Source organism: Pteropus vampyrus, unplaced genomic scaffold, assembly GCF_000151845.1.
Source record: "Pteropus vampyrus isolate Shadow unplaced genomic scaffold, Pvam_2.0 Scaffold10, whole genome shotgun sequence".
NCBI lineage: Eukaryota > Metazoa > Chordata > Mammalia > Chiroptera > Pteropodidae > Pteropus > Pteropus vampyrus.
The window spans coordinates 11,994,423-12,016,093 of NW_011888791.1; the positions used below are offsets into that span (position 1 = coordinate 11,994,423).

Genomic DNA, 21,671 nt, shown 5'->3' on the forward strand with positions numbered 1-21,671 from the left:
ATTATAAGAGATTCTCATTCAACTATTTGTAAAATACTGCTATGAGTATATACAGGTATATGCTAATTTTCTCTTTCAGACCCAATAACAGCATAAGGCTGTGCTGAGAAATCGAGTTAAAATTAATACTAAATTGTATTTTGAATTTCATTTCTATGCTATGAATGTGTCTGGCAAAGACAAAACTTCACATGAGATTGATGTTTCCTTAATTTGATGACCTCATTAAATTTACATATTGCTTCAGCAAGATGAGAGTGTCATTAACTTTTGAAATGGAACTCAAGAAATTACAAAGCTTATCACTGCTTTTTAAAAGATGTCAAATAATTCTATATTGTGAGATAAAAATGCATATTATCCAACTGAAAACATGATCATTACTTTAAGGAAAATATAAGTTTTATTTTGCATTTCAATAAAACAAGATTGATGGAGTTTTAAATAAAACATTCCTGATTTTACTGCTTTTATGCTGCATACTAAATATTTAAATGATTTATACTTTAAACTGATATTATACCTGTGTTCAAATTTAGAATGAAAATTTAAATATCTTGAGAACCTTCATTTTAAAAGGATTACCTTTCCACAAGATTAATTATAAATTTTTTAATTTGAAACATCAAACTTCACCATGTTTGTAATGTTGCATCATATATTTATGTGCATGCCATGTTACATAGCCATCAGTTTGTTTTAAGGCAATTCAATTTTCAAACATAGTTTCAACCGATTGTTTTGATTGAATTAACTAATCAAACAGGATTTTTTTTAAAAGGTTCTAACCAGTTCTAGCCTGAAGTATAGTATTCAACTAAACTCTGGGATTTACTTCTCAGTTACTTTTTAAGACAAGGAGAGAAAAGTATCAGGGCAGTCCTCAAAAACAATATTAAAGAGTTGTAAGTGAATTACACAATGTCAAATTTTGTTCTTTGAGTAATGAATTTAACAAAGCACTTTGATGTTGTCACTTACTTAGCATTGTTTAAAAGATGAAAGTCCCAAGTAAGCAAACATTTATCGGTAATTTAATGATACCACTTGTGGACATTAAAGTTAAAAACAAGCAACAACTTGGGAGTCTGAATACAACAGGACTGTTGTGAACACAGGACTCAAATAGTGATCTACTATGCTCTTTAATGGCAGTAGAGGTAAAAAAGGCTTATTCAATAATTAATTATATTCTAATTTAATGTAACTATATTAGTTTTTTTAAATATTGTCTTCAAATGCATTTGAAGTAAACATATATGTTAAGAAAAATATTTCCTGTAATATTTTTCTATTTAATTACAGAGAGATATTATTTTCACCTGACTTAAACCTAAACTTTACGATTTACATTAATTATAGATATGCTTTTCTTACAATTGTTTTTAAACAAAAGTTTAAGTCAAATAAAATAATGAAGAATTTTTCACATTTAATGGTACTTGGGAAATTCACTATATAAATATGCTCAATTAGAATCCTTTTGTAAAATAGTTATTAATATTTTAATACAAATAACTGTTCCCTAATATATCTTTTTTGTAAGTTTTTATATCAGTATATTCGTTTTTCTGTAAATGTGGTTATCGCAAATCTCAGCCTTTTACAAATATTGATTCACAATCAGTGATTCATTTTTTCTTATAGGCTCTTTATAATTAAAAGAATTGTGGAAATTATCTGAATATATTGGCTGTGTTAGCTATTTCTCAGTATCCAGAAAATAGAGCCTATGGCTTTATCCGAATCCCTCTTTTAGTAATCTTTTTTTTGAAACAAATTTTGCATGACCCCAGGCTGTTTTTTGTTTAATTAATATTCTAATGTTTTGGAATAATCCACTTTGTTTATATAGTATAACATATCTTTTTTCTGAAACAAAAGAATTTCTGAATATTTTAATTATAAAATTCCTCAAAACTAATTTTAATTGCATAAATATTCAATTCTCATTTGAATGTTCACCAAATTTTTCATATTTGAATATTCTCCCAGCATCACTATATGAAATGATAAATTCTACTAAAATGATATACAGGTTGTCCTGGTGTTCCTATAAATATGCTCTAAAATATTTTTATATATTTATATTTTGAATCTTCTGTATTTCTGGACCTGATATTATTTTGCTTTGTTTTAGTCTTCTTCTTTTCAGTTACTCTTATCTACTTTTTTCACAATATTCCTTTAGGATCTAACAAGTTTAAAACAAAATACTTTTACTCTTTCGTCTTTGACAATTTCGTTTTCTAACGTTTTTAGTCATGAAACACGTCATACCTACACATATCTCAAAAAAACATGGGTTAGAATCTAAAGATCTCACATTTTGGAGAATATTAACAAATGAGATAGTTCTGGAAATTCAAGGAAATCAACTCGTTCTAATGGAAATGTGTTTCCTTCTAAGCGTGCAACATTGTTGATCTCTTCTTGTGAAAGATTTTCTGTCATTCTAAGGGTCATTTGTCTCTGTATTACTGGCAAATATTTGCTGAGTTTCTAATCTGTCCGTCATGGAGATGTAGGAAAGTGATGTTATATAATTCTTTACTTAAAATATAATCCACATATTTTTAATTATAGAAGTTGCTAGATCCTGGACATCTAGATCTAGAAGTATCTTCTGATACTTTTTCTCTTCTCTTCCTCTCTGTTGAGCTCTTAGAATTGGAAAACTCAAAAGAGAAGATTGAAAACTTGAATTTCCTTATTATCTTGTACACATAAAGAAAACCTTAGTTATAGTTTTTCTTATTAAGGGTGGTAGTGGAGGGGTACAGACCTTAGAATAAATTGTCATTTAGGAATGAAAATTATTTTGAATTATTGAAGTTTTTCTTAGTTTAAATTTCTTAACAACAACAACAACAACAACAACAGTAGTGGGAAGGTGTAAATGAGCTAAAAAGTGAGTGTCAATGAGCAAAACTCTCATCTACCAGAGTAGGAAGTCAATGGACATCATCTAAAATAGATTATTCGAAGCTGAACAATATAAAGATTTCATTTAGAAAACAGAAGTAAGTACTAAAATAAATTTGCTTAAAAAAAAAAAAAGAAAGAATTGTCCCCGGGACAGAGGTGGGAGTAGAGATGGACAGAGGAACAGAGTTTCCTTTGGTTAAAAAAAAAGAAAAAGAAAAAGTCTCATTTCTTTGTAAAACTCCTGGGTGGATGTATATAATTAAACTTTCATTTTTCCCAGTTTGATTTGCAAGTCCCAGTCATTGAACCTAGGAAGGTATAGAGCAAAAGATTTATTCCCCCAACAGTACAGGACAGTCTCCCACAGTAAAGAATTATCTGGCCCAAAATGTAAGTAGAGCTGAGATTGAGAAGCCTTTCTCTATACCAACAGCTAGAAATCTAAAGCATGAAAAGTCAGCATGGTGTTTGCGAGTTTAATAGCTTAAGCGAAACCAAACTAATTCTCCTTTATGGTTGTGAGTATTGGACATAATACTAAGAACTTCAATGTTTCAAACTGTGCTTAATAAATAAAATGACTCAAAAAAAAAAAGCTTTAACGCTTTATATTTTAAAAACTGTTTATATATATTACTTTAACAAAAATAGAAATTTATTGTAAAATTCTTTAGGAACTTCCTGGAACATCCATATATTTCCAATCATTATTTTTCCCATGAAATTTTATTTTATAATATTAAGATCTAAGTCCTAGAGTAAACCAGAAATTGATAAAAAGGACAACTAATAAAGTTGTTGATTATTGAGTATTTTGAGAACATGGGTTCCTGAACTTTTTGTATTTATAAAACTACTTACCTTATTTATACTTATAAATATAAATTATGTCTAAAAAATATAGATATTTTTATACCAGCCTAATTGACTGTACCTGCTTTTTGACATTCTAAGTTTCATATTAGCTATGGGACCATTTTCAACTGAAAATTCTTCTGTTTCATCATTTTCAACTATATTATTCTTATCCAGTATATGTTTAGGAAATGGCAATTCTGTTTCCTTTTGGAAGTTCCAAGGACTGTCAAAATTACATAAGAAATCATTAAAATATAGTAAGGTATCAGAATCATCTGTTTTCTCTAAGACTTTTTCCTTACCTAATTGATTTTCTGTTTCCATAATTTTTATTGATTTTATTTCTTGTTCCTTATTAGGGTAAAATTCACTTGTTGAAGGATATTCATGTTTATCTCCTTCACCTTCTTTTTCATTTTTTCCATCATCTGTTATAATTTTATCTTCATTGGCATATGCGAAACCTAGCATATTAAAACCAAAATCAAACCAACTTGGTTTGAGAACTGAGCTCGCATTAGTGATTGTATCTTCTTTTTCTGTTAATATTTCTGTACGTGGAACCGTGGATTCTTCCTCAGATGATACAGAATTAGGAACATTTTGTAGTGGTGTATTGCTTTCTTTGGGCAATAATTCAAGCCCTGTATCGTCACCTCCAAAACCTAAATAACTTGTAAATCCACTGCCAAACCAACCAGTAGCTTGACGACTGAGAATGTGCTCTGACTCGGACACTTCAGACTGTTTCTTAGGCACTGAATTGAATTCCGATTCAGGTTCTTTCTTATGTTCTGTTTGGGACTCAATATTATTTAATTCCTCTAAGTCATTCTCATCTTCTACTGCTATTTTTCTACTTTGAAATGAACTTTTTTGTAGAGGTTCAATAATTGATTCAACAGTCTTCTCTTCGGCTTGTTCCTTTCCAAATCCAAACCATCCTTTCACTTCAGGCACAGTTGAGGGTGGTGGGACATAATCCACCCCTGGAATAGGATCCTGTTTCACATTTTCAGCTTCTATTCCTTCCCAGTTTGATGATTCACTATTTCTTCTGATATCTTCAGGAGACTCTGATGCTGGAAATTGGTCTTCAAACCCAATACTTTCAGATGTTGAAAAAGATCCAGGTTCTGTCAGAAAATCATTTTCATATATACTAGATTTTTGGTCTTTATCTTCTTCATATGGATATATATTTTCACCATTATCACTTTTTAACTCACTATCTTCATTTTCAAATGTGTAGCTTACTCCAAGAAGACAAAGAAAATCAGATTCCTAAGAGAAAAAAAATTATGATTAACATTAATATATTAAAAATTCTTGTGTCTCCCTAAATTATTTAAAATGTATGACTATGATTTTCCCAAGACCACACAACTAGCTCAAAAACAGAGCAAAATCTAAAATCGGATCTCCTAATTTCAAACACTTATATCATAACTGACTTCTCAGGTTAATGATATAAACTTAAATGAAAATCCTTTTACATTAGGATTAATTGTTATCAAATAGTTGAAGAATTTAAGAAGCAGAGACAATAAAGTCTTTGAGTATTTTCTGCAAATAAACTCTGATGAATAGGCATGTGTATCCATAAAATCTTGCTCCTCCTACTTGTGCACATGTAGCTATGTGGTAATTTGAGGGAATGGAATTTCACAGCATATGATCAAAGCTAAAACAGACTAGAGACTCTAAAGCATGAAGGCTGGTTAAAAGTTGTCCTAAGATATTTAGATTTATTTTAGAGATATTGCATATAGTCGATGGAGGTAGGGATACTCTTGCTTATCTCACAGAACAACCAAATCATCAAGAATAAAAACGGTAAAGCTATTATTATTATTTTTTAATCTGAAGGTATCGAACAGTGATATGCACTGTTATGCGCTGCTCTTTGGATATCACCATTATTAAACGAGAATAATTTTCAGAATTTTTAAAAAGGAACTTCAGAATTGCAATTTTACAATATGTTTTTGGCACTGCATTACAGTGATTAAGAATAGACTTCTGGAGCCAAACTCTCTAGATTCAAATCCTGACTCTGCCATTTACTAGTTCTGTGACCTTGAGTGAATTATATGAACTTTCTGTGCCTCAGTCTTGTCATCTGTAAAATGAGAATGACAACACCTACCTTATAGGGTGTTTTGAGGATTCATGAATCAAGTGCTCAGAATAGTAACTATCTCTAGTATACACTAGCCTAACCTAGCCCAAGGTTACACTACCCCAGATGAGCCAGTAATGCAAGGGTAAAAAGCTCCAACCTCTTGCCTCTATTCCAGATAACCCTGAAAGGATATTCCACCTTCAGAGTTCTTTATAAAATCAATTGAGACCTTTGGTGCAATTGCATCACAGTTCAGCTTCTCTGCCCCATCTTGCCTTTTCTTTTGCTCCTTCACAGGTGCTATTATTCCCAAGAGGACTCCCCGTAAACTTCTTGGATGCAAAGGTCCATCTCAGAGTCTAATTCCCAGGGAATTTGACCTAAGAATTTGGGGCTACTGTGTGTTTACTGTGTACTCTACACTGTGATAGGTGCTGGAATTCTATAGTAAACCATAGAAGAAAAGTAATTATAAGTTGTGATAACTGCTATGGAAGAAATAAATAGGAAGCTGTGATTAAGAAGCAGTAATTCCATAAGAATCACTGTAGAAGGCCTCTCTGTGGCACTGATGTTTAAGCTGTGACCTAAGAGATTACAAGGAACTAGCCAAGTGAAAAACTTGAGGAAAGCATTCCAATCAGAGGGAACAGCCTGTTTGGGTCTCTCAGCTGGGAGACAGCTTGGCATGTTCTAAGAACAGTCAACAGGCCAGGGTGGCCAGGAGCATAGTGAGTGAGGAGAGAGTGGCATAAGACAGAGTCAGCAAGAAGGGCAAGAGCAGATCATGTAGCACCAGGGTAAGGAGTCAGAGCTTGATTCCAGGTTCAGTGAAAAGTCATTAAATGGCTTTAAATCAAAAGAACGACATGATCTGACTTTTCTCGTTTTTGTTTCTATAAGATTCATTACTGTTCAGAGAATGAATTGGGAAAGGGAATAAGCAGAGGTAAGGAGATCAGTTAGAAGACTTTTGTAGTCAGCATTCTAATTAAGAGATTATTATGCCTTGAATTAGGGCTATCGGGAGATGGAAAGTGGTGAGAATACAATATACTCCAGAGGTATTTTGGAGCTAGAACTAACAGGGCCAGTAATTATACAGTAAATGGACAGTTAATCCCAGAGTTTGTGTTGGGAAAGAGCCAGATAATAGATAGTTTGCTTAATTCACGTCACACTGATCTTATTTAAGGTAAATTGGCTAACCTGGAATCTGAATTAAATGAGCTAATCAGGTTCACATATTAAAAAGTAACCTTTTGATTTCCTTTCTCATTATCAAGCCCAACATTATCAAGCTTATTTAAAACTTCAATAGCAAAACAGATTGTACAGATCTGAGACCTAGAGAGTGTTAACTGAAAAATAAAAGGCTTTTCAAAGTGAGAGGCAACAAGCATTTATTTGAAATCAAAAAGAATAGCTATTTGGGAATCACTGGTTCAGGCAGAAACCCAAATAGTGCTCTGATTAGGAGACAAAGGCAAAGGATATTTATGAGAAAGGCAAGGGGACAATCACATATCAATAGAAGGAAAGCATTTCTATTGGTGCAGATAAGCTAACATGGTGATGCTAATTCTAAACAGTATTTTTAGTTCTCAGTCCTGTAGTCATAATATCTGCTTTCTTGTTATCCTTACAAACAGTTCTTTGGGACACAATGTTGCTTTAGGCCCAGTCCAAAGGTTATTTTGCCCTGTTTTAACATTCCAAAGGTTTGAAGCATAAGGCATGCATACAAAGCAGTTCCTCTGGGATGGCAACCACAGTTCCATTTCAAAGTGGCTCCATGTGTATTATTTTTCTTTTTTTACATATTATTTTTCTTAACGAGAGTGTGATGGAAAATAAAGTTTGTCTCAATAGAACAATAACATTGGTAATGATATCTAACACATAACACTTACTAAGTGCTATTCTATGTACATTACATATGGTTATATTTTCCTCAGTAAATTTATGAGGTAGCACAATGTGATAATCATAGCCTTTATTTTACAGATGAGAAAATTAAGGCACACAAGGCCACATAGCTACTAAGTGGCTGAGTCAGGCTTTTATCTCTCATCAAATTTGTCTTACCTAATTTTATTCACATACTCAAACTATTCCTAAAGTGAGTTTGCAGACCAACTATTTTATGTATTCACTATACAAGATACATATCCAATGGGCACTTATACTTTAGAAACTGTTTTAGCCAAGAAATTTTAGATTCAATTTATAACCAAAATGAGGAATAAATGAATCAAGTGCTTAAAATAGTAACTGTCTCTAGTATAAACTAGCCTAACCTAGCCCAAGGTTACACTACCCCAGGTGAGTTTACTCACTTTAGTTGGTATTTGAATTTCCTCAGATATAAACACCTCTTCAATCTGGACTGCATCTCTGGGAAAATATCCAAAGTCCTTTTCTTTCTATCAAAATGAAGAACAAAGATTAACAAGGAAGAGTGATCAAAGCAATAATAAATATTGAACCTAATTTTGCTCCATGTCCTTGGCTTTCATCTATTTCAAATCACAAATATTGACTTTCATTTGCCATCTAAAAGAAAGTGAGTGAAATCATATTCCTTTTGTTATTCAAAAGAACAGCATTAATTTGAGGAAACAAAGAGCCAAGCTGTAAAATGCTACTTTTTCAAACTTCGGAGGGTAACCTTCCCGTATACTCATTTTCTTTCTTTTCGTGTTTCTTAATGACCTTCCCTGCCCAGGTGGATCACAGATTTACACTAGTAAACCTGGGATATCAAAAGGCAAGGGAATGGTGGGAATACCCAAACTAGATAGAGCGGTGACATATTCAGCATTTTCAAGATGTCAAAATCAGGTAGAAGTTTTCAACTTTGAATGGCTGAGATAGATTCATCAAGAGAGTAAGGATCTACGAGTCCTCCAGGGAGGATTTGATTCCATTCAACTTTTCTGTGGTTACCTTGGTAACAGAGATCTTCTTATTCCAATTTAAGAGTATGTAGGATGGCCCCTAAATGTGAAGGCTTTACAACCATTCTCAACCCATTTCCTATCCCAATCAAGGTTTAAAGAACATATTTCTTTTGGTCTTTTGATCTAGCTCCATTACACCATTGTGATTCTTTCAGCTCTGCAGTTGCTGCAACTATTTGGAAACTGACAGCCTGTGGGTGAACTCTACAGTGCGGTTCCTTAAACAGTTATGTGCCAGGACTAAACACCTAATATAAAAAACTAAATGTGTTTGGAACTTCACCCTGGCTCCACACATTACACACTACTCTTGTGCAGAATTATCATGTTCATACATAGTAAACAAAAAAGAACAATTTCTTTTCCTCTTAGACCTGTGTCATTTTCTTATAGCTGCACTGGGTGCCTACAAATGTGTTCAAGACATAGACTGGCAATGTTTAAGGGACCATAAGCAGTAAGGGATCTTGGGGCCTGCAGAGGCCAGGCAAACAATTCTGGCCAGCAACAGTCAGCATTTCAGTCATACATCCCTGAGCTAAAAAGCAAGATAGATTCAAATAAAACTTCTCTTTCAAATAGTGATCGCAGAGGCTATACAAGGGAAAGATCTTATACATATGCAATATGGAAATGATACATGTATCAGGTTGGTCATGCTTATTCAACTTCAGAGTAAAATTGCTTATCATAGCATCTTTTCATGATAAAGCATAAAGATACAAAGCTATTTTCAACTGAAAATATTAATAATTAATTTTCCTATGTTATGTATTCAGAAAGGTGATTCTGACTTCTAGGAATTTCAGTGTAATAGGACTTTAGGTCAAATAAAAGACTCTCTCAGTTCTTTTTTTCCATGTAAAGTTCATATACCTTGCTTCCCTAGGCTACTAATTTTTCTGAGGATGTGTTCAATAAGAACTCAGTCCTTTATTTGCTCAGAAAGACAAATGTCTTCTAATCCGATTAACTAAAACTTTCTAGTCTCTTAAACTTGGCCATTAGCAGCACCAAGTGATGGCTGAGAATGTCTAACTGTCACATAATATCCATTGGCACCTCTAAAGTCTTTCCAGTAAATATAAAAATCTATGTTCAAAATTGTTCATACTATGTAAAAATAATTTCTTCAAGGCCCTTGTAGTCATCCATCCCAACCATACTGCCTTTCCAAAAGCTACTTTATAGAAATTCTGGGACCAACACTGAACAAGACCGTTTTTGTTTGTTTGTTTTCACATGTTAAAGGTTTTATATATAAATATATATATATATTTTTATATTTACATACATATATACATATATGTATGTGTGTGTATGTGTGTGTGTATATATATATATATATATATATTTCTTTGAAATTCTTAAAGTTCCTTTAGAGATGAAAAGCAGGCACTCTTGTATAAGCTAGCCATTTATTCTGCATTCAGTTTTTAAGACTTGATACTTACACTTCCTGCCCACAAATCTTTTTCTCCTGCAAGTTTAACATAAACAGATATCTCTTCTCCCTTAGTGAAGTTCAGGTATCGGCAGTCAGGTCCTCTGTAATCTCTGATGGCTAAGACTCTGCATATTAAAGCTATGTAAACATTGTAAAGAAAAACACAATTTAAATTAAAATGTTATGTCTCGCCCTCCCATCCATTCTATTTGCTCTCTTCCAGTCCATTCTATGTATTTCCAAATGCTCATTTTTTCATATCATTTATGGTCTCAAAAAGCTACATAGACTTCCCACTGCACACAGAATCAATTCAAACTCTGGCTGGGTATCCAAGGCTGTTCATGACCTGGTCCTCCTATCCTATTTTGAATGACTTCCTCTTGCTCCTTTACAGTCAATCTCCTCTATCCATTGTCCCTGGAATGTGTCATTATCATTCTCCAGTGAATAGGGAAGGGAAAAAAAGGTAATTAGTGTTTTTCCTGGCACCTATATATTCCAACCATTATGATAAGCTCTTTCCTATCTTTATTTTATTAAATCCTCAAAACAGAACTATGAGGTAAATTATCTCATCTCAGTCTAGCAGATGACAAACGTTGGAGCCAAATTGCACTGAGCTGCTCTTCACTGTAACATCCACATTCTGTATTCTGAGCTTTTCTTCCTGGTCTTTCCCAAGGCTAGAAACACTTCAGTTTCTCTTCACGATGAACTCATACCTACTTCCTCTATGAGACATCCCTAATCGGTCTTGCTTACTCTGCTCCTTCTCTGAACTTCAATATTACCTATTAACTTTATGTTGTATCAGTACTTACTGTTTAATATTGACTTATCTTGTCTCACTATTCAGTGGAGGTCAAGAAATTTATGTTACATTTCATTTTATTCCTCTTGGATACAAGCCCTCTACCCAGACCCAGCATATAATAGACCTTCAATAAATATGAATGATTATATCCACATATGATAGATTAAATACATACAGTAATATACATACCAAATTAACGATTATAATTATACTGATATACATAAAACTTTTTAATTAAGTCATGCAATTAAAGTTAAAATAACATTAGAAAATACTATAAATTTGAATATTTCCATTCCATGTTCTGTGTCTGGCCCTAAGGAAACTAGAATGAAGTTGTAAAAAGGGAAAGAAAGACTATTATTATTTTTCTTATTATAAAACATCATCTAGTAAACCTCTATATATTAAATTATATACCCAAACTGTTAAAGAAAATGTTTACTCATAAAAAATTTGCTTGTAAATTATTTTTTACACTAATAATATTTTCTATTTTTAATTTACATGTTGCAAATCAGAAATAATTGTCACATACTGCAGAGATAGAACTTATTAAAAGCAATTATGATATATTAGGATATATTCATTTTGTACCAGAATGCTAATAACAGAAAATAAATTAAGTTCTTAAGCAATAAAATAAAATTTATCTTTGTAGAACATAAAGTTTAATATTTAAAGATGTAAATAAAAATGTATTCTTCTAACACTGATTTCAGTATTTTTATGCAATAAGTGAACACAGAAATTATTAATGTTTGACAAAGTTTTGACAGTAAATCCTGATGGTATAAAATAAAAACATTTTGAGAAAATTCATGAGAATCAGAAAGTTCTAATTATGAAATAGAAACTAAAAAATATCAGGGCTTCATAAATCAAGAACTATCAAAGGCTTAATATCTTTTCTAATATAATTCAATTATATTTATCTTAAAAAATAGTGAAAATGTTGATTAGTTTGTTTTTGAGGTCTGGATTAATGTCTGTATAATTTCTGATATATTTGTATATCAGACTGATCTTTGCCCCTGTGTATACTTACATTAAAAACTATTGCAAAATGCTTGGCTCCAGCATTTTCTTTTAATACTGAACTACATAACTACAATATTTCTTAATGATATTAACGCTCATTTTTATCACACATGTCCACAATAACAATTTATGTCATTTCGGCACCCCAGTTTAAGAGGAAAGGAAAAAAAAGAAAAGCAAACTTACTTTCACATTCCAAATCACCACATTTTTTAAAGTCTGCCAGTAGTTTTGCGCTCTCCGGACACTTTGTCAGAGAAATAATCAAAAGGAGGATTCTGTGAACTCCGAGCTTCACCATGCTAAAACAAGCAGGAATCCTAAATGAGGTTTAAACCAGTTAGGCAGTAGATATGCCAGCCAAAACAGGATATACTCCACTATCTTTCCTAAATATCAGAGGAAAAGGTATAGGTTTTTTTTTGAAATCCCTTGATAACTACATTTTTCTATTGGTGTTTAGTCTTGAGAGACAAACACTCTCTGTTCTCAATCTGCAGTGTCAGGTATCCAGATAATACATTGGGGTTTAATAATTAACAGGGATTTTTTTAGTTGGACTCATGTCTTATAAAGATGGCCCGTGTAAAACCGCCTCTCTTAAAGGCACCTCGTGTTCAACATATTGTAAACAGGACTCCACAAAAAGGTAGTTCCCTTCTTTCTGTTAAAGTCTTGAAGTAAATCAAACAATAAGCACAAACTGAGTATTTGCTGCATACAAATATTAGCATCAATGGAGGAAGTATATATTATTACATGGAGAAGCAGTAATAATTTATTTAAAAAAATGGTTTTGAAATATCATGATGAAAGTTAATTGGAAAAATATGCCTCTTTGCTATTTAAAAAATCTTTAGTGTTACTATGAAGTTTGAAACTTGTATTTTGTTAAGAACACTAGTTAAAATGTAGTAAGTACTTATCATGTTCCAGGTACTGTCTTAAACACTTAATTGTATACGAGGAACCTGAGGTACACAGAGAAGGATTAAATCACTTGCCTAACGTTACACAGTGAGTAGAGAAGAAATTTAAACTTAGGCACTGTGGCTCCCCCTACTCATAACCACTATGGTTCCTACCAAGAATCAAGTTATCTGCCACAGAAACATGTCTACTTTGTCTGCAACAGTGCTCTTCCAGAAACAGCAGGTACAGTATTATTCCATGTATTTAAAATTGTATGCATATTTTCATGAGTGGAGAGAGAATGAGATATCTGAATCCTCCCCCATACAACGGGTGTATATAATGTGATTTCAGGTTGTATTCACTTTCTTCTTTGTGCTTTTCTATATTTTTTTACTTTTTTTTTAAAATGTCTACAGCACTTGGTCTTCCTAGGTAGTTTCCCATCCAAGTACTAACCTGACCCGACCCTGCTTAGCTTCTGAGATCAGACGAGACTGGGCGTGTTCAGGGTGGCACGGCTGTGGACATTGACTTTCTTTTTAAAATCAGTGAGCGTATATTCTTTTTCAAATACCAACAAAGCTATAAAAATCAAGTTATTTAAATGTTATTGTCACATAAAAGTAATCAAAGTCCTATATTGGGAATTTTAGTGTAAAACACTAGATCTCAGTAGGTTTTCAGATACCACAGTTGTCCTATTTCAATCTTGAGAAAATATTTTCCTAAGCTCTTCTTTGCTATACCTTTTTCCTGTATTTGGGTATGTCAGCGTGTATGTGGGTTGCAGAACGCAGTACTTTTATGACACCACACTCCCCTCTAGTGCCTGACATAAACAAGACAAATATCCAGCACCTGAACAAGCTAAAGTGAATTTTTGCTTTCAGAGTCCTGAAAAAAGGAAATGTGTTTTTCGTTTGTTTTCCAGAAACAATTAGTAGGAAGCCTGCTCTCTCAGAACAAAGATTTTTATATCCTTAGAAAGAATCTAAACTGGCTTGCAGTCAGAGCCGTGCATAGCTGTTCACATGCACACTCAAAAAGGTATAGGCTGGTTTTTTGAATGCTTTTGAAAATCTATAAACTATGTTGTCAAAGACATTTACAGAAGAATTAGCTCTTCAGCTTCCAAATTTGGCACAGAATTATTTGCATGATTTATATCAATTTGAGAAGATTTGATAATTAATATACTTTATCTTTTTTGTATTTGATATTAAAGATCACAGATAAATTCTGAATTAATTAATTTAATTATGTTTTAAGTTAAGAGAGAAAAAAATCCAGATGAATTTAAATTTGTCTATTGATTGGCCTAAACGAGATTTGAGTCAAGAAAAACAGGAGAGAAATCCTTGCCTAAAATACCATTCTAGAGAGATTTGCTCTTACTAGAAATGCTCCCACTTTCTTGCTACTTAATACACTCAGGTGATCTCATTTTATGTTCAGACCATTATTTAAATATAATTAAACATGATATCTGAAAATATGGTAGCACAATGTTAACTATCTAACAGACCCAGACGAAGAGGTAATACATGAAAAGAATAAGAGCACTTAGTTTAAGAAACCAAAGTATCAATTTTCACTATAAAAATAGTCATATTAACTTAGCCAGATATTATCTAATTGCTAATGCATTTTGCACATCGTTTCTGTCAAAATTAAAATATAATACTGCTACTGAGGAAGATTTCATAGTAACACACACTCAGGAATACTGATTTGGAAAGCCTATAGCATTTTTCAGAAATGGTACAGGAAGTAAGAGTACACACTGTGTAGAGCTAAAGAAGGAATCACCAAAGCCACACGACTGTAATATCTTAGAGATAATACTACAGAGCAACGCTTTTCATGAGAATATAAAGACATAATTGTGAATGCTGCTCTTCTACTGCCTGGTGATGTTAATCTGATACTATATTCTTAGTACCTCAGATTTTCTAAAGTGAGAACATATTTTCTTCAACCAACTGCCTGTTACTCTGGCAACTAATAAGATAGAAAAATTTTATTAGAAGGTACTTGGGATAAGCTGAACTGATTAAGCTGTTTTTTGTTGTTGTTGGTTTTGTTGTTGTTATTGTTGTTGTTATTTTTAACTAGGAAGGGGACATTAGAACAGAGAGCCCTTGGAAATAGTCCCCATGGTAGACATGTGCACAGTGAGATATGAGGCCCAGGAAAGATTGAGATTCAAATTGGTGTGGAAGACATGGAGATGGCCCCCAACATCCCCTCCTCAAGGTAAAACTTTCTGCTCAGCTGCAGGGAGTGCAGTTAGCAGACATCCTCTGTCTGGCAGTGACTTCAAGGTCTACCTCAGTAGCAGAGGACCACCTTACCCAACATGACCCCTTCCTGGGTGATCTAGTGAATTTAGTGAGTAAATGACAAGGAAGTACAAAGTCAGGGTCATTTCAGCTTAAGGTGGTACACTCTGACAAGCACTTCTTACTTGAGTTCCCTGTTAGGTTGACTGAAGCTTTGTGGAACCTACATTGCAGTTTGCCTTCCCCTCTGCCCAGTCTTAGTTTCTCCCTCTTCTTTTCATAGGTGTTGATCCCTTGAACCTTAAACTCTGTCTCAGCATCTGCTTTAGAGGACTCAGCCTCAGAAGCTAGTGATCCACAGACACAAAAAGAGGAGATAGCAGAACATGGCAAAGAGTGGAGAGTGGATTGGGAGAAACCAAAGGGGAATATCCCATATACACTGTCATTATTCTTTTACTATGTGTTTTAAAATAATAGTATGTAACATCCTCAACATGCAAGATGATACATGTATGATATTTGCTGATCAAGGGACCAAACTGATTACTCTCATTAATGAGTAGAAGAGGAATTTAATGTTTGTGGAGCACCAACTTTGTACCAGTGAGCCTATTGGATGCATTCCAAGATGTCAGAAACAAGGCTTTTAGGTGGAAAATAACTTGGTATATATAATAATAAAACATAAAGGCAGGTGGAGAGTGGTAGGGGATAAAGTAGGAGATGAAGACAAAGGTCCAAACATGCAGCGACTTTTGGCTGTGGAAATGAAATGTGAATTTTATTCTAAGTGCAATGGGAAGCCATAAAAAGTTTTAAGGAAGGGAATGACAATATTTGTGTTTTTATCATATAACTTCACTTTTTTGCTTTGCTAACTCTTACTTTTTTGTTTTGCTAATCCCTACTCATTCTTCAAGTCTTTTAGGTTAAATTCCTTAATAATACATTATTCAATAACTTTTTATTGAATGAAAGAATGAATGCATGAATGAATAAATGAACTGACGTCTTTCAGCTGTGTAGCTCAACTGTTTTGAACTCTCTCAGTTCAAAAAGATCAAGTAATCCTTTTGATTAAATTTTCTCATCTGTACAAAAATTCTGATAAAAAGAATTGGACCCCATATTTATCTTCGTTACTGAGTTTATATTAGTAGCAGCAGTCAAACTCTAAATATCCAGCAAGCAAAACTATAAAAATCCTTTGGATTCCCAAATACCATAGGGATGCTTGACAAGTTGCTATATGAGTGAGTTAACGGAATAGAAATATTTAGTATTCCTACTAATTTCCAGTCATCAATAGCCTGAATGTCTTTTAAGAACTCATTTGAATCAATTTTATGTATTCTAATACCATCCCTTCCAAAATGCTCCTCCTTCACACCTCACTGCTACCCTCTCCCTATTCATGTATCTTTTCTTTCTTGCTTCTTTTGGCGTCTATGTCCCTAAGTATCTTATACCCCCAAGTATCTTATGCCCCCAAGCTTCTTTAAGAAAAAGATTAACTCACAAATAAACCAGCAACTTAATGTTTATGTCTCCCCTCAAAATTAAAAATTTAAAAGTTTATAGAATACAATTTCTGCATGAAAATGAATAAATTTCTTATGATTATTATTTGTTTGACCCACTTCTTTCAAAGGTATAAATAATAAAATAACTGCTATCATTATTTTTATTTTTTTCTTTCTCCCTTCTTCCAGATTGCCTAGGGCGTAGAAATAAATGCCCCCTCTGTCAATGGTCTCACGCTAGGACTTGGCAAACTATTCAGCCTCTTAGAGCCTTGAGGTGTTTGTTCACAGAATGAGAGACTTGCACTAAATGACCTCCACAAGTCCTTCCAGCTGATATTCTATGATTATCTAAAATTTTACTGATTTCTGTAACCAAAACATAAAACTGGACTTGGCAAAATTTCTGTTAACAAGGTCACACTTGATTTCTAAAACTTGATTACCACAGATTAAAAGTAAATTTAGGAGGTACAGGATGCATCCCACTATGTTAGATACAAAGGGATGGGGACATAAAAATGCCCTTAGATAGTAAGATAAAATAAAGTATGCACACATTCTCTTATTTACCAAATAGTTTTTGAGTGCCTATTATGCACCAGGCACTGTGTTGGGCACATAGAACACATGAAGAAAAAGCAGACAGTGATCTTGTCTCCATGGAGATTACAATCTATGGGGGAAAACAAACAAGACAACTAAATTCAAGAATATAAAAGAGATATTCAGGATGCTAGGGATTGGTGGTTAATTCATTGTGAAGCAAGAGAGAAGGAAATGTCAAGGACGACTATCGACTTCCTAGCTGGACGATTGAGAGCATTTTAGTGCCATTTACAGAAACAGGAGCACAGGTGAGGGGCAGGTGTGAAAGAGAGGCAGAGGAAGATCATGAGTTTGGTTTACAACCTGCTGAATGAATGAAGGTAAAGCAAAGCAAGTTATTTGCAGAAAAAAATTCGATGGTTTTGGAAAATTATTCATAAGCCTGTTTTCAGAAGACTTTTTATTTTGAAATAATTGTAGATCTTCAGAAAATAGAGTTCCTGTATACCTTTTCACCTAGCTTCCCCTATGTTAACATCTTATATAACCATGATCGATAAATGAATTAACATTAGTTCAAAACATTAACTACATACTTTATTGATTTCCCTAGTTTTCCAACTAATGTCCCTTTTCTGGTTAAAGGATCAAATCCAATATACCACATTGTATTTAGTTGTCAGGCCTCCTCAATCTTCTATGACAATCTTCTGTGAAAGCCTGTTATCTTTTCCTTGTCTTTCCCGACCTTGACACTTTTGAATGTCCCTCAGTTTAGGTTTGTCTGATGCTTTTCATGGTTAAACCAAGGTTGTAGATTTGGGAGAAAGAATACCACAAGAGTAGTGTGCCCTGCTCATCACGGCCTATCAGTGGGTATGCATGATATCAACTTGTCTAATTAACTGGTATTGTTAACCTTGATTACGTGGTTAAGAGGATGTCTACCAGGTGTCTCTAATGTAAAGCAATGCTTTTTCTCTGCTATTCTCTGTTTATGTGAAGAAAATTACTAAGTCCATCCACTTTCAAGAGGAGAATTTAGCTCCATGTCCTGAAGGGAGGACTATCAAAAAACTCAACTGTTCTCCAACAGTAAGAAAACTGGCTTGTTATCTATAATATATTTACTTATTTGCTCAATCCCAGTATACACGTGAATTAGTTTCAAAATTCATAACCCATACCCTGTAATAAACAAATTTACCATTCAGAGTTAAATGTGTGTGTATAACTCTATTTGACTATAGTCTTACAGTATCTAATCAAAGCTTTTTTTATAAAGTTATTTAGGTCAGATCCTTACCATCTCCTTCAGTGTGGTATGTTACACATTTGTAACACAGTTAAATTTATTAGCCGTAGCCTAGTCCCATCTTGGGCTCCTGTTTTTTAAAAAAAATTGCATTCAGTAAAATTAACTCTTTATGGCATACAGTTCTATGGGTTCTGATCCACTACCACTGTACCATATAGAACAGTTCAAAGTCATTTTAAAGTTAACAGTTAAGCCCCAAACTTATTTTATCTAAATTATGTGGAGAATTCTTAACTTCACTAGTTTTCTTCATGAGGCTTATTAATCATTTAGCAGAATAGAACGATACTTAATATAGAAGATCATTGAAAGTAAGATAAATATCTTTTAATCTTTGCAAGAGAAAAAAAACTCCAGTAAAAGTTGCCTTTGAGTTTTTCTACCAGTTCAAAGTTGAGAATGTTTAAATAGATATATCTCTTGAGACATTTTTTTCATTGGTCAAAGATTAGATCAGTCATATAAATCTGACATTGGGTATACAAAAAAATGCAAAAAATTCAATTATAAGACTCACCAAATTTAATTAAAATACTTTATAAGCAAAGTAACTGGTTTTGAAAAGGATGTTTCTCACAGAAATAATTCCATGACCCATTCTGGTCCCAATACACTGATAGGAAACTCTACTTTTATGTAACTATCATCCAACTAGGCTTGGCTCCTAATGAAGTAGTAGCAGACAGTGTCATTGGGGAAGGAAGAGAGAAGCAACAGGAAGGTTAGGGAGAGGGAAAAAGCAGAAGCAATGTCTCTGCAGCCTCAGGTGAAGATTGAATGAGGTGAGGTGAATGCAGCCTGTTTCTGGGTCATGAATACTGGCCACTGGTCTCACCTCCCTGGGCAGCCTCATGGAAGAGAAGGGATAAAATTCAAGCACATGTTTATTCTTCTCCTAAGCCTGTATCAACTGGATAACACTTAATGACTCACCACATACAAACCTACTATTTAGCTTAAAAAAACAACAAAAATGTACAGTCTAACTTCAAGAATAAGTCATAAACTCTGTGGATGAAGACAAGAAATCATTTGAGAAGGCACTTTGCAAGGCTTTGCCCATCAACCAAATTAATCCACTAAATTCACTATAATTATATCATTAAATTCACCCATAGCCTAGGGAATAACCATGAGTTGAGCTCACCATAGTTTCATAGAAGGCAATCACATAATGAATGCCTAAGCATTCTGTATTTCTATTCCTCTATTTTATATTTCCTCCAAACAAAATATCTTCAAACACTATTTACCATTTATGATATATATGAGTCTATGTTTTTCATTACAATATTTCACAGAATACCCTTCTTAAATATGTTTCTACCAAGTAATATTTTTACAGCAAATCAGTTGTATCCAGGGAAACTTTTATTGACACATAAAGCTTTTGTGGAGCAAGGTTGCTATTTGAGATCCCAGAAACACGTGGCATATCATCCTGGCCAGTCAATCTGAGAAGCTGATTGTGATATTTTCCTTGGTCATGTGGGATTGTTTTGTTTATTTCTTTATCTCCTACAATAATGGAGATATTGAGCATTCACTTTCACAGCCTCACTATTCTGGAAGTTTCTGTATTTATCTGAATGTTGTGATTATTAAGGTTGGCTTAGGAATGACAAATTTCCTTTCTAGTTATAAATTTTAAAAGCATGTTAATTATGTCCTTGTTCATGTCAACATTTTAGATCTGGATACCCCTGACAAAGACTCCAAAGGGTATCAACTTTACTGTTCTTTTCATTCTACATGTTCCTCCTCTGGACTAAGCAGTCTTCTCTAAATGGAGGAACATACAACATGAACTCTCAGTTAACCTCATTAATAAGAATAATTGAGAGATTGGTATTTGGATTTGGAACACATTATAAGATCCTGGGAAATAATTGTCACTACTTTTCTAGTAACATTTTTCTTAAACTTACATGAAAATGAATTTGTATTTTTCTACACATATGTAAACTGATGGCAAAAAGAACCATCTTGAAGGCAATCTTAGTGTAAGAGAAATCTGGCTGGGATTTTAAGTTTCTTGCAAATAACCACAGAAGTAAGAAATTACATCACAATCATTAAGTACTATCACTAAGCTTGACTCAATTATAACTTCTAAAGTTTTTAAGTTCTCATACCTATGCCATCTTAAATATCTTATTCTCAAAGTCCATAGTGCAAAAACTGTACCTTTCAGCATTAAATACCTTTGTGATTAGTTCTCTTGAACTTTTAAGCATATACTTTATTAGAAATAACACAACAGGAGACCATGACATTGTCAGTAGTATAGCTATGAGGTGTAAAATTCTGTGGCTCAGCCGGACAACCTGGGTAATGATGACACTGTGTGAATCCACTGAGTTGTGTACTTTTCTGTAACTTTGTTATACCTAAGGTCACCTCAATCATGCTTAAAATTATTTCTAAATCAACTCAAACAAGTTATTCTCTCAACCTATCAATGTTAACAATCCAAGTTTCTCTTTTGAGTTACTCAATTTAGGAACATTTATTGAAAACCTATTTACTAAGTAAAAGGAAGACATTTGGGGGCATTAAGAGATTGAATGATAGTCCTTACTATTACTGAGAGAAAAACCTAAAGCTAATTTCTTTTACTTTCTTAAGAACTGATCAGTCTTTCATCCTACAAATATTTATCAAGCACATTCTATATGCCAGGTGCATAATCAGGAACTGGAAATTGAGTGCTGATTGAGAGGGAGCCATTCATTTTAACATTTCAGAGGAAAAAGCAAAGATGAAATAACTTCCTATGTTAAGCTAAAAAAAATGTCCTACCCCTCCCTGAATTCAATACCTTCAAATAGGTCATATAGACCACACTGCTTTCTAGAGAAGATGCAAATGTTTGTGTTGTGGTTTTAGCTTCTGCAGATTT

At 33.4% G+C, this 21,671-nt stretch overlaps 1 protein-coding gene and 1 pseudogene across 6 annotated transcripts in view; both read right to left on the reverse strand.

Moving 5' to 3' along the window:
• MIA2 (melanoma inhibitory activity 2) overlaps positions 1 to 12,659 on the reverse strand; it is an 80,106-nt gene extending 67,447 nt beyond the window's left edge. For 3 of the 6 annotated variants that reach the window (XM_011376298.2, XM_023522162.1, XM_011376343.2), the window contains exons 1-4: positions 12,366 to 12,657; positions 10,329 to 10,459; positions 8,251 to 8,337; positions 4,089 to 5,070 (exon numbers count right to left, since the gene is read on the reverse strand). In XM_011376298.2, the coding sequence (XP_011374600.2) occupies positions 4,089 to 5,070; positions 8,251 to 8,337; positions 10,329 to 10,459; positions 12,366 to 12,480 (1,315 nt within the window). In that variant the 5' untranslated portion in view covers positions 12,481 to 12,657. Of the gene's footprint in view, positions 1 to 3,848; positions 5,071 to 8,250; positions 8,338 to 10,328; positions 10,460 to 12,365 lie in introns of all 6 variants that reach the window. The other 3 variants (XM_023522167.1, XM_023522164.1, XM_023522190.1) reach the window with 2 other exon arrangements.
• An 842-nt stretch (positions 12,660 to 13,501) lies between these two features.
• Positions 13,502 to 13,620, reverse strand: LOC111730986 (annotated as a pseudogene).
• Positions 13,621 to 21,671: the final 8,051 nt, after the last annotated feature.